This window comes from Rhinopithecus roxellana, chromosome 2, assembly GCF_007565055.1.
Source record: "Rhinopithecus roxellana isolate Shanxi Qingling chromosome 2, ASM756505v1, whole genome shotgun sequence".
Classification (NCBI taxonomy): domain Eukaryota; kingdom Metazoa; phylum Chordata; class Mammalia; order Primates; family Cercopithecidae; genus Rhinopithecus; species Rhinopithecus roxellana.
The window spans coordinates 111,137,792-111,151,709 of NC_044550.1; the positions used below are offsets into that span (position 1 = coordinate 111,137,792).

Sequence of the window (13,918 nt, forward strand, 5' to 3'; positions counted from 1 at the left end):
ACAGAGGCTAAAGACTATATAAAACTGTTAACTGAAGAAACTAGACTAAAATGAGAAAAACAGTATTGAAAGGCCCCCAAAGGATACTGTTATCTCAACGGAAGAAACAGACATCCAAATCAGCCCGGTTCTCAGAACATGGGCGATACTCCTGAGCTCTGAAGGGGGCTTTCTATGACTCTCTCAGGGATCTCTGTCCCCTCTGTCCATCAAATTTCTTATTACTGAGAATCACTGGGACTTGCAGAGCAGGAGGGACCTCAAGAAGTTCTCGTTCTGCAAGCTTCACAGGAGGTTTTTCAGCCTGTCAATTTAGGAGACTTTCCCCTGGATTTCCAGGGCCAATCAAGTCAGTTTAGGAGAATCTCCCCCTCAACTCCATGCCTGCTGCCTCCTTGGTGACCCACTCTCCACTGTGAATGACAGATCACGAGGCATCTATGTCCAGACTATTCATGTGTCAGGAAGTAGAGGGGATTAGTTTTCCTTGTATCCAGCATGCACTCCTGTTTTTCTGGAATTAGCCTCGGCTAATTCCTCTGCCTAGAGACAAGATTTAGCAGGGAGGAATTAGTCACAGTCAGTTTGTTATGAATTTCAGTCCAGAGACTAGCAACAGCAACCAGAAGAAACATCTATAGGGTGTTTACTGCATGCCAGGCACTGTGCTAAGCGTTCTTCCACATGACCTGGCACATTTCATACCCTCAGGAACTCTGCGAGGTAGTTATTATTTTCATTCCCACTTTATAGATCAGGAAACTGAGGCACAGCAGGCTTAAGTAATTTCCCAAGATCATACAGACATGAAGTGACAGAGCTGGAACCAGGGGGAAATCCAGGGTTATGGGTCTGAAATTTACTAATGTGGGAGGCCCTCTTTAAGAAAAAGAATATCAAAATATAAATATGAAATTGGTATAAAAGGATGTAGAATGAGAAAAACCACAACAAAACATTATTTTTCAGTTAATACCACAAATATCAGAGAAACCATATGCATTTTTTTTTTTTTTTTGAGACGGAGTCTCGCTCTGTCACCAGGCTGGAGTGCAGTGGGGCAATCTCAGTTCACTGCAACCTCTGACTCCCTGGTTCAAGCTATTCTCCTGCCTCAGCCTCCTGAGCAGCTGGGATAACAGGCATGCACCACCATGCCCAGCTAATTTTTGTAGTTTTAGTAGAGATGGGGTTTCACCACATTAGCCAGGATGGTCCTGATCTCCTGACCTCATGATCTACCCGCCTTGGTCTCCCAAAGTGCTGGGATTACAGGCATGAGCAACTGTGCCTGACCCCACATACATTTTTTTATTCAGTGCTTGCCATGCCTCTAATGAACATTTTTCCTATATTTCTGGGCTATAATTACTCTTTAATTGCCTCTTTATATGACAATGATTTTTGTAATATTTTCTATACAGAGTATAGAAAGATAATTCAGTCTATATTCTGTGCGATAGTTTACTTTTCATTATTGATAAAACTATCAGTAGTAGTCCAATTGACTTCAAAATTTGTTATTGGTAATGTCATGTAAATTTGTGCCATTATTGTCAAGTTTGGAAAGGCTTTTTTTTTCATTGTGTAATAAACTGATCTTAAATATGCTGAGTTGATAATACTCATTAACTATTTTGTTGTGATGTCCGCACAGCAGAATATTTTGAGTTTTACGTTAACTTTGCCATGTCAGTATTTCATGTCACATAAACAAGATTTTCTGGTGCACTCATGTGATTCAGTGATACTCTGGGATGCGTAACACATGTGATTTCACACACCGTTGAACTTAGTATTTGCAGTACTGCTACGGAGTTATACCCTACAAATACAGGAATTCTGATAAATACTCAAAGGAGAAATACTCATCTAAAAGGAAAAGCGATGGCATGTTTATAATTATATAAACTCTATTATCAAGTACACGCCTGGTAGGAGAAAACTTCTGCTTTAATTAGGCATTTTAGGTATTTGATGACACGAGGAATTTTCCAGACTAGCTTCTATTTCCATACATTTCAAACCTTATTTCTCCTCCAATACCTACTTGCTTCTGGTGCAAAGCTCCACAGGACAAAGTCATATCTTCATCTAATTACTCCCTGACCCTGTACTTTCGTGTCACTAGGTGAGTCAGTGGAAGGCAGGAAGATTCCTAGGTGGCTAGCAGTAACAACCAGAGAGAGAAGTGATTTCACATCTCATATGCATATCCCATTAAATCTAAACTAAATGTACCCCCAGATCAAATTCTCCTTATCGGAATTCTCACAATGCCCACAGCCACCCCAATGCCATCCTGCACGAGGAAAAGTGTGGTGAAAAGGAAGTTGGAGTGTGAAGAGTCAGAAGTCAGCTGATTTGCAAGTTTTATATTAACATATGACACCTGAACCCACGGTGTCCCCTTGTGGGATCTTAGGAGGGGCCAGTGCAAATGAAACCCTGACATTCATGCTTCACCAGCTTCACAGTAAACCTGTCTCTGGTAAGGTCAGGGACGCTGGTAGTTTGGTGCAGGGTTGCCTTTCGTCACCACTACCAACCACTGACTGATGTGAAGCCAAATGCCTCCCAGAACAGCCATTTGTGGGCATGATGTAGTGTCCTATATCCACTGTTAACGGAAATTATCAACAAAATGCAACTTAAAATCTAAAAAGACATTTTTAGAATTACATGTTGTTTTATTTTGGATATGATGCTCAATTTGGGAAACGCTGCAAAAGTGCCGAAGAATACTGAGTTTTGCAACTTAAGTGAAGCATTTATCAGAGCGGTCATTTTACTTTCAAATTTGTCACCTGCTTTTTAACAATTGAAATACGATTCTTTCACCGTTATCTGGGATAAGAATTAGAACACCAAGCCTAAGCTTGTCTGTATCAGTAAAAGTTTTGATCTTCTCTCTTTCCACCCCATATTGTTTCCGAAATACCTCCCCAGCTGTGTGCATTTCATTTTCAATTTCTAATCTTCAGCATCCCAAAGCCCAAGAGCAACCCTGGTGTTTAACAGAGGATGCTGAGTACTGCATGTGTAAGTTTTGTCTGAGCAAACAAAGCCTGTCTTTGTGATCATTAATGATCTCGTTTCCCAATGTACTGAGAATTAGAATAAAAACAAATAGCTGGTCTTTTGTAGTTTAAAGGAATTAGGATGTCCCCTAGGCTACATTTCCATTTGAATTGCCTAAAAGTACATGAAAATCAATGTAGCTCAATAAACGACTCTGTGCTTGAGACATTACTAGAATAAAAATACATCAATATCCTCCACCTGGGTACGGTGGCTCATGCTTATAATCCCAGCACCTTGGGAGGCTGAGGCAGGTGGATTGCTTGTGTCCTGGAGTGTGAGACCAGCCTGCCTGGGCAACATGAAGAAACCCCTTCTCTACAAAAATACAAAAAATTAGCCAGGTGTGGTGGCACACTCCTATGGTCCCAGCTATTCGGGAGGTTGAGGTGGGAGGATCACTTGGGCTCGGGAGGCAGAGACTGCAGTGAGCCATGCCTGTACCACTGTGGTCCAGCCTGGGCAACTGAGTGAGACCCTTCTCAAAAATAAAAAAATAAATGAAAATTAAAAAAAAAAATAAAACCAACTCTCAAACTGTTAACCCAAACATACAAATATCTTGTTAAACAATATCCATTATGAGACTAGATTATATTTTATAATAATAAAATGGAAATGTCATTAACTCTTTAAAGTAAATTTCCTGGACAGGAGTTTTGTTCTGTTGTTCTTGTTTTTGAATGTTGGCACCCAAAACATTTTCTGGGTTGTGCTTTGTCTCATTTATACTTCATAACAAAATTAAAACTTGAATTTATTGAACATTATTTGCTAAATGCTTTACATTCTAGTATTCCATTTAATTCTAATAATCCCATGAAGTACATAATACTCACATTTCATATAAAACAGGTTAAATGACTTGCCCAAGGTCACTCAGTGGTACGGAAAGAATTCCAATTCCCAAAGCTCTTAAATATTACAGTATTCTGCTTCAAAATCTCATATATGTACTATTACAGCCATTTTACATTTGGGAAAAAACTCAACTGAGGCTGAGAACAGTTAAGATACAAGTTCAAGGACGGGCGTGGTGGCTCATGCCTGTAATCCCAGCACTTTGAGAGGCCGAGGTGGGCGGATCACCTAAGGTCAGGAGTTCGAGACCAGACTGGCCAACATGGTGAAACCCCATCTCTACTAAAAAAACACAAAAATTAGCTGGGTGTGGTGGCGGGCGCCTGTAACCCCAGCTACTTGGGAGGCTGAGGCAGGAGAATCACTTGAACCCAGGAGGCGGAGTTTGCAGTGAGCTGAGACCACGCCATTGCACTCCAGCCTGGGTGACAGAGTGAGATTCCATCTCAAAAAACAAAACAAAACAAAACAAAACAAAACACCAGTTATAGTGAATAAATTGTAAAACTGACTTATAAACATTTCATTTAAAATATCAAAGCCCATACCTTTTCTATTTATGTTACCCTGAGTTTTGTAAGAAATCGTTCTTAGTATCACAGAAGAGATGGTCAGTAATTGCTTACTGGACAAATAAATGAATTAATTAACAAATAAAAACTAAGCGAGGCATGCAAAGTAGAGCATCCCACAAAACGAACCCCAAGTGATCTGAAAAAGTGAAGATGGTTTCTTGCTATGTTTCAATGCCACAGGAAAAGCAAAAACAAAAGTTAAATGACATAGAGATAAAAAGAGAACCCCGTGTTTAAATCTAGTAGTTTTTCAAATAAAGCAGAAATTATCAACAGTGAAAAAATCCTAGAACTGCAAGAGACCTCGAGGGGTCCTTCAAATAGGGCTACTACACAAGAGACTTGATCTTTTAGGATAATGGATGGAGAGAAGTTAAAAAAAAACTCCCATTCTAAAAAAACTCCTTAAGCTAACAAAAAGAACTGGCAAAACCTCCAGTGTTTCACACCTAAGTAATCATATATTAAGCTTTAACAATACTATGATTACTTGGGAGGTTCCCAAATTTCTTGAGTAGCATGTTCCAGGATTTAAATATGCTTTCTGACCCGAGGTTCTTCATCATATCTAACAAACATTTATACAATATAAACCCATATTCTCCACTTCTGTCTCCTGGATAAATGGAAAATGCCAATCAGCCTCCAGAAGACAACTTGCCTGTCTACAGAGAGCTGAGCCTTCTTTCCCTTCACAACAACCCGCCATAGTAGATAACAATCAAATACATTATTCAATCATTTCCTTGCTGTGATCTCGATCTCATCTACAGCCTCCAATTCTCTGGGATACAAATGAATGACTTCTGGGGTAAATCTCTTCCACAAATACCAAAAAGAATAGTTCTTGTGAAAGTGATAGGTTAGCAGTTGTCAAAATTTGGTATTTAGTGTTTATCATTGCCCAGGTTATTTACTTCATATATAATTGGCCTGGATGGAAACTAATATTGGCCATAGATGGAAAATTCCCATAGGAGATTTTCTCTCTTTTTCTAAGCAAGAAGAAGCCCAATTTCTCTGACCTACCTCAACTCTCACATTACAGAACTGCTTAAGTTTTCCATAGAGATAGCCAGATAATATTCTTATTATGTCAACTATTATTTAAAAAACATTTCATTACATTTAATATATTTTTAACTTGTCTCTGAATTCTCTAAATATTTTTACATCTTTCTTACCTCATGAAAAACAATGGCAGCACATGAATAGAATCCTTTGAAGCTTATATGGAATGGTCACATATAAAAGAGAGTATTTTTGTAGTGGAGCATCTGTATCAGTGCTATTACTATTAAATCATTTTAGCAGTAAGTACTGGTGCTTATTTGATGTGGTTTAATCATGTAACTTCTCTTTATTTATTAAAGGGTCTTATAATCATGAATGCCTTATGGGGAGGAAAGGAGAATATCTATTTTAATCACAATATTGTTGAAAGTAGATTTCTCCTTGTTTCATTTTCCATCTGCATGCATCACTAATCAAAGGGAAACCCAAGAGAGGAGGACTTGGGACGACGAACCTGCAGACGAATATGTCTAATTTGCTGAACACACGATTCATAATGAGAGGAAAATATGAATACTCTAACAAAAATATCAGAATGGAATCCTTTCAGGTAGATAGGGCGTTCAGTGAACACTTCAAATTCATAACCTGTTTTACTCTCAAAATGCCTATGGTTTTATGAAAGCATGGACAGAGTTTATGAAGATAGTAAGATGACTAATGAAGAATGTCCTTTGCTTTCTAGTGGGAACTTTTGTTTGCTTCTGTTTACTTTCTCCTCCATTTCTCTTTCAATTAACCTCTCTGTTTGGTATTCAATGAGATGGCACATAATATGGAGAAAGAAAACAATCTTGCTGATTTATGAGCATTCTTTCATCAAGTGGCAGCTTCTTTCAGCCAGATGCATAAGAGTTGAAATGGAGAGAAAATGCAAGAACGGTAACCATCCCAGGTGAGAAAACACACCAGTTTCCTGGGTGTTTAATCTGTGGCTCACAAATGGCCTCTTAGGGCCACTTAGGGCCCCAACCCCCTAACCAGGAAACTATGGTGGGCATATACACAGGTAGTAAGGAAACAGGGGAAAGGCAACTGGATCTCTGTATGCCAAAATTGGAAATAACTCATCTTATTAGTATAAAAGAGCAGAAAATGCTTTAAAGGCACTCTGCATCTTTTAAAAGGTTCACATCTAAGATTTATTTTTAAATGAAGCAGGTCCCTTATTTCCCACACTGCTACTCATATGGAGTATAAAAGCAACAGAATAAATGAAAATAATAGAAAATGGAATTGTTAAGAACTATTGCAGGGTTTATTAAATTGTAATACAAAGACCCACTGCTAACAAAAATCCTGTTTGTTCCTAAACAACTAGGAATTTGTTCAAGAACAGCTCATCTACGGGAAACTATTATCCGTGTAACAATACCAAGGCCACTGAGAACAACACTAAAATGATCTGGTGAATAACTATTGGTTGGTAAGTTAAATCTGTCTATGGATAACTTTTTGGTACACTTCCTGGTTTTCAAAGCTATACATACGAGTTTGCTGTACTTCCTAAGATACATACAGTCAGCTCATAACTTTTCTCCCTCAGCGAGACTCAATTCACTTCTTCTGATTGGGTATCGGGTGGTGGAGTCACAAAGAATGAGGGAATATGATCAGAGGTATAGTTTTCCCGCCCTGCCTCTGATATATAGGCATTCTGGCACCTGGGACATGGAGCTGTTTGATTATAGAGGTATTGCATTGTCCCTTGTATGGCCACAAAAGGATACACAAATCCTGCTCATCAATTTTTTTCTGCCTTAATGTAGTTCACATGAACAACCTCCGCCACTGCCCCAGAAGGCCTCTCTTTGGGAGGGGAAGGCCACATCAGTGGGTACGAGCCCTGTGCAAGTGCTATGACTGTGGGCACCTGTTGTTGATTTCAGCAGAAACTATACATGTTTCCCCAGCTGTAGGCAGGAAGCTCCAATTCAACAAGCGAAGCTCCAAGGATGCTGTGCAATTAAGAGCTAACAGCGGGTCTGATTCGCAGGATTTTGGCGGGCTGTCCCTTGGCTGGCATCTGGAAATGTGGATGTCCCCTACACTGATAAGGTTATTTTGTCCACACCCACTCTTCTTAGGAGAGTTGGGATTTTGGTGGTTGTGGCAGACAAAGGATACCTCCTAGAACAGCCCCAGTAAAAACCTTAGACTCTAAGTCAGGGAATTCCAATCTTTAGGCTTCCCTGGGCCACCATGGAAGAATAAAAATCATCTTGGACCACACATAACATACATTAACACTAACAATAGCTGATGAGCTAAAAAACTGCAAAAAAAATCTCTGTTTTAAGAAGGTTTATGAATTTGTGTTGGGCCTCATTCAAAGCTGTCCTGGGCTGCATACGGCCCACAGGCCACAGGCTGGACAAGTTTGCTCTAAGTCTCGAACAGGCTTCCCTGGGCAGAAATACTGCACACGTTGTGGATTCATTTCGCTGCTGGGAAAAGGAGCATGCTGCACGTGACCTCTCCCGGCGGGAGAGAAGGAAGGTGGGAAGGCTGTGCATGGATTTCTGCAGATTCTGCGGGATAGGTCTTTTTTTCTTTCTGGTTGTGACACGTTACAGCCATGATACAACTACCTCTGGGTTCTGAGTTCTTCTTGAAGATCACCAGCGTGGGGGTGTGGTGAGACCCTTGAAACAGATGTCAAGGATGGCAATAAGACTAGAAAAAACCTTCCATGAAGTTTATAACAACACACTTGTGACAACTGATAAGACGTATGTGATTTCAATTTTCCCATGACAAAGTTCCTGGCTACCCAAAAAAGCAAAAAAGCGAAGTACATAATACAGATACATCAGAAGAAGAAATCTTTAAAAGATATTGACGCTCCCCACAACAGATTTATCAACTTTCACCCTAGGAATGTAAAACAATGTGGAGAAATATTATACCACCAATTCTGAAATTTTGGTAGGACTGTGCCATTTATAACTAATATTGTATACTTTCACTGAAGTGATGTAGAAATTTATTACATACTTGTGTTGTATTTTTAAAATTAGACATTTTAATTTTAGTGACAAACGGTAAAAGCAATGACACTGAGTATCTTGAAAATATGATATATATATTTTGGATACTTTTGTAACTACGCTAAATATTGTTTATGTACTAGCGTTTTGATCTGAAACATCTATCTGATGGTTTTATTTAACCTATAGATGTTCACAAATGTCATCACATATGAAAAAGTGTTAACCATATAGGTTTGTTTAAAAGCAGTGAGATTTGTGCATTTTATTCTACTTTATTTCTCATGATACCACAAAACGAAGTCATAAAAAGTCAAACCTCTTTTGTAGAGACTCAAGATATGGGCAAGTATAATTCTGGAAACTACAGCAGCCAATAAGGCCATATATTTGAAAAAAATTTAAAGCATTTTTTTCTAAAGTGGAAAATCTGCTATTAAGAAATGCAATGACAATATGGAACATCAAGAAGCAAGATTTGATAAAACTTCACTTATAAACAAATCATTAAGTCTGTTTTATGTGAGTCCATTTATGTGGCCATCCCCAAAACCAATGAATAAAAGTTTAAACCTCATACTTGTGACAGCTGTTCTAAAAAGAACTGAATTGCCATCATAAAATGACAACCTATTTAAAAAATAACTTCGTGTTAAGAAAGACAAGTAAAAAATAATGCAAAGAACAGGCTTTTTCCAAGTTGAAAACAGCCGACCATGGGGGCTCTTCTCTGGGAGGAGGGGGACAGATAGACACAGACGTGCAGTGAGCCTACCAATAGTGCAGTGCTCTCCATTCCAGCCCTGGCTGCATTCACACTTGCCATCCTTGCAGGTTCCATGCTCGGCACAGCGGGGATGGCAGGCTCTCTGATTACACGCTGGGCCCGTCCAGCCTTCTTCACAGCGACACGTCCCCCCCATGCAAACGCCGTGTGAGCCACAGTCCACAGAACATATTTCTGTGTGGGAGGAAGAGGAAGCAAGACAGGAGAGAAGGGTAGCGGGAGGGAGAAGGGGAATTAATAAGCAGCGCTCCATCTTCCACTCACATTTGTTCAAGTGAAACACAAAATCATCAAAAAGAAATCAAAAGTATTTGTATGCTAAGTAAATTTCAGCACTGACCACTACGAAATTATCAGTGGTGGAACTCTACATCTTTATTCATCATTTAATTTTACATGCTGCTCTAATCATGCATAAAATACACATGACAATTGCTAGAAATAATTTCTTTATATATATAATACTTTATATAGAAAACATTACATATATAGAGAGTAGTCATGTTTATATACATCTGTCACCAAGAAAACAGGTCCCCATATCCCCACCCCCAAATTAATGAAATATTTCAGCATCTCAGGTATCTAACAGGACTTGGGTTTCATACATACGGTAAGAATTTGAAAAGGGGTTATTTCTAATGGCATATTTCAATGTTTTAAATATTCAAAAACTTTCACTAAGAGGAATCTACTTTGGTAAGTAAATTAGCTTGCTTCTGACACAGACATGTATGTAAAAGGAAACTGTTTTTCCTATTCAGTAAATTTGTACTGTTGACAGATACAAATTTCTTAGTCCACAGTACGAAACCAGTTTAATAATACATATAATTGACTCTCCTTTGAAAAACAAAGTTTTTCAATTCCTAGAATTACTGAAAAGAGCACAAGTTACCACATGACTTCAAATGTTATACCAGGTTAGCTCTTTAAAAAGAATTCAGATGTGTAAGAAAAATTTTTTAAGCTCTCTTAAAAGCTTTCTTTAACTAGTTCCAATTGAGAGACAGGGAGAGGGAAAGGTAAAAGAAACTTTGAAGGTTATTTCATTTTTACTCTTTACATATAAGGTTAAAGTTAGCTATAGTTTTTTGGGGTAATACCCCTGAAATTCTAAGATTGTTGATTAGTTTTTGTTTTCTTGCAAAAATAAAGCACTGAACAATAAAAACCTAAAATCATTTCTAACAAACAGAAAACGTACTAAACCTTTTTTTGGTTAAAAAATAGTAGCTGTTTATGCAGTCACATGTTCTGTTATTCCCATTCATTCCCCAAATAACATTGCTCAGACACGTGATTCTCTATCTCACAGGCTAACTTTAAACACCTTATCAAGGCACTATGAGAGTTGTAATATTTTTTATAAACAACACCCAGGATTATTAACTGGAAGAGGGTAGCACACAGGTTTTTTCAGGCAAAATTTTCTATCTCCTTTGAATTAAATTTTTGATTAAGAGATCCAAGATAGTTTGATTAACTTCAGAGCAACATAATATCAACCCAGCTCCAGAAGTGAGAGGTTTCTTTCTGAGGTACCCTTTTTATTCAATCTAATCAATTTTTCATTAGGGTGATGGTGTTTATCAGCATTTAGCACACTAGCTTTGAGCAAGGTGCGTCAATCTTTGTAATGAACTTATTAATTAGAGTTAATTTAATTGAAGTGGAATTGAAGGGCTAATTAATGAACAAACTGCTGATGAAGATAGAGGAAAGCCCTGTTGCTTTCAAACCTATAAACTTGCAGATGGAAATAATTCATTTATTCTCTTTTAGCAGCTTAACCAAATGTTTCTTCCGGTGTAAAGTCTACTCTCTTATTGAATTTAGATATGTGAAGGTCATTTCCACAACAACAGAAGAGGTAGTGAGTAAAGTGTTTTCCTCTAGGATTCACTTAGAAATTCAGAATTATACTGCTTGTAAACTTTAAGCCACAAATGTAAAATAACAGTGCTTTTATAAGCTTTAAATGAGAACTGTGCAATAACCAGATAAATTTGAGGCACACAAGACCAGATATTTTCACAGCATGACTGGAAGCATATTTGAGATCTTTACTATTAATTCTAAGTAAGTTTTCTGTCTTTCTGCAGCTAATAGCAAAATTTCATAAAGATTTTTTTCTATACTTATTATAATTACATTCTTCAAAAATGGAGTATTGTATTCATTATGCTACTCTATTTATCGAGAGTTGAATACATGTGAAGTTTCTTTTTTGCGTTGAGGATATCAAGATGAATAGGATAAAGATCTCTGTTCTCTATGACTAAACAGTCATTTAGTACACAGGTAAAATTAGATTTTCAACTACCAAAATAATTACAGCAGCATGAAAAAAATTCAGTCTAAATACGTAAAAGAATGATATGTGATTTTTGGCAGCCAATTTAATCTTTTAATTAACATTTATATGTATATTTTCCAATTCATAGCAGTATCATTTTATTTAGAGGGCTGAATTAACTTTTGAGTTATTTAGTATCAGTTACAAACTACCCTTTATAAAATAATTCAGGAAATACACTATAATAACTTTATATGAAAAAAGGGGCTATTGTGCTTGTTCCTTTCCGACTTGGATAACTGTAGGAAGCAAATCTGAATGACAGTATTTCAAGCAAGTATTATTCTACAGCTAGTCTTAATATGCTGTTTTACTGATGGAGGCATAAGAGACCTGAACCAAGTAGCTTCACTATAGAAGTAATTATCTCTGTAACATTTAATTGGATTTTTTTGTGGAAAGGGTTTTTTAGTATAGGTAAAAACTCAACAGAAAACACTAAATGCTTATTTTATATGTAAATTATATGTAATTACAAAATATATTTTACGAATAGAGGACAAAACAAGTTAACGTGCTATTTAAAATAATACCACTCACTCATGCTGGTTAAGTGTTGGTTGGTGGTAATATCCCTAAAACTCTTTAATAAGACATTCCAGGCCTTCTCTAATCCAGATCCCAATTTGTGTTTTTATTCTTATTTATTCTATACATGTTATTTGCTCTAGCAGATGTGAATTTTCTCACCAAAGTTTCCGGTTCCTCAAGTGAGCCAGAGGTGTATGGGCCAAAAGATGAGGAAGAGTGAATAAAACAGGAAGGAGGGGAAGAAGAGAAGGAGGGAGGGAGGGAGGGAGGGAGGGAGGGAGGGAGGAAGGAAGGAAGGAAGGAAGGAAGGAAGGAAGGAAGGAAGGAAGGAAGGAAGGAAGGAAAGAAAGAAGGAGAGATAAGAGAGGGAGGGAAGGAGGAAGAAAACTCATCTCATACAAAAATCAGAATGGGAAGGAGAAAGGATGAAAACTTGTCTCTCAGTAGTATATGAGTTCAACAGAAAATTTTCATGAATATTATCAATTAGCTGATAGGAAACATTTGTTATTCTGGGCTTCCAGGATTCAATTTGTAGGAGGTAAAGAGTAGCAGAGAAATCTGTCATGCTGATACCGACTCAGAGGGCAGCAGAGATGTCACCCAAGGTTCTCGAAAGGCCAGGAAACAGCAATTTGTAAAAATTACTAGCCTTTTTACTTCTTGCTAAAAATAAACATGTGAATTAGCTTCTCAGCACGATATTTCATGTCGTTTTATGCCATTTGATTGTACTAATAGAGGAAACAATTTGCATTTCATAAATTTCACATTTGGGGAACCATGTCCAATCTACTTTAATGTGGAAGCTCCTCTGAATTGATGAGAAATTAAGTATGACAAACTATGATTAGCCTTTAGAGTAGTACTTCCACCATAGTGACTACTATCACCACCCTCTACTACGTCTATTAGTGGTTAACACTTACTGAGCACGTACCGTGTAAGGTGCTATTCTACGTGCTTTTCACGTACTAACTCATTTCAGCCTTACCTCAACTGTATAAAGTAGTCCTGTAATTATCTCCATTTCACATACAAAGAAACAGAGGCACAGAGATATCAAATAACTTGCCCAACGTCATATTGCTAGTGAACGGCCATCCAAAATTTGAACCCAGGCAGCTCAGCGACTGAGTTCTTGTTCTCAGCCACTTACTGTTAAACAGGCTTAGAGAAGGGGGCAGGAGAGTAGATAGACCCCTCCACTGAAGCCAAGACTTATATTTAATCTAAGTGGGATGTTTTTATTCACTCTACACTGCTAGTAAAATTCATTTTCTTTCTCATTTCTTCTCCTTGTCCTTCTCTATAATCATCCTCTTCCTCCTCCACTTCTCTCTTCCCTGCTTCTCTTTCTCATTTTTCCTCTTCTTTTGATGAACTGTGTAGTTTTGCTTAGTTTGAGTATCCAAACAGAATTCATCCTCTTTTCTATTTCTCACTTCTCTTCCATTGCCTCCCTATGTCCTGCCTCTTCAATCAGCCTCACCCTTTCCCAGTTTTCTTGCTTCATTCAGGGACATTAACGTTAGCACCAATTATCCTTGCTTCATTTTTACAGCTCTTCTCAACATGTGTCTCTACTGTGTCTTTTTCAGCAGGTCCTGTCTGCTTTTCCTTTCAAACGTCCCTCAGATTTATCTTTTTCATTTCTACT

At 37.8% G+C, this 13,918-nt stretch overlaps 1 protein-coding gene across 2 annotated transcripts in view; it reads right to left on the bottom strand.

The window, feature by feature from the left end:
* Nucleotides 1–13,918, bottom strand: part of TENM3 (teneurin transmembrane protein 3) — a 489,057-nt gene that overhangs the window by 99,228 nt on the left and 375,911 nt on the right. For both annotated transcript variants that reach the window (XM_030924209.1, XM_030924200.1), the window contains exon 11: nt 9,357–9,542. In XM_030924209.1, the coding sequence (XP_030780069.1) occupies nt 9,357–9,542 (186 nt within the window). The remainder of the gene's footprint in view (nt 1–9,356; nt 9,543–13,918) is intronic.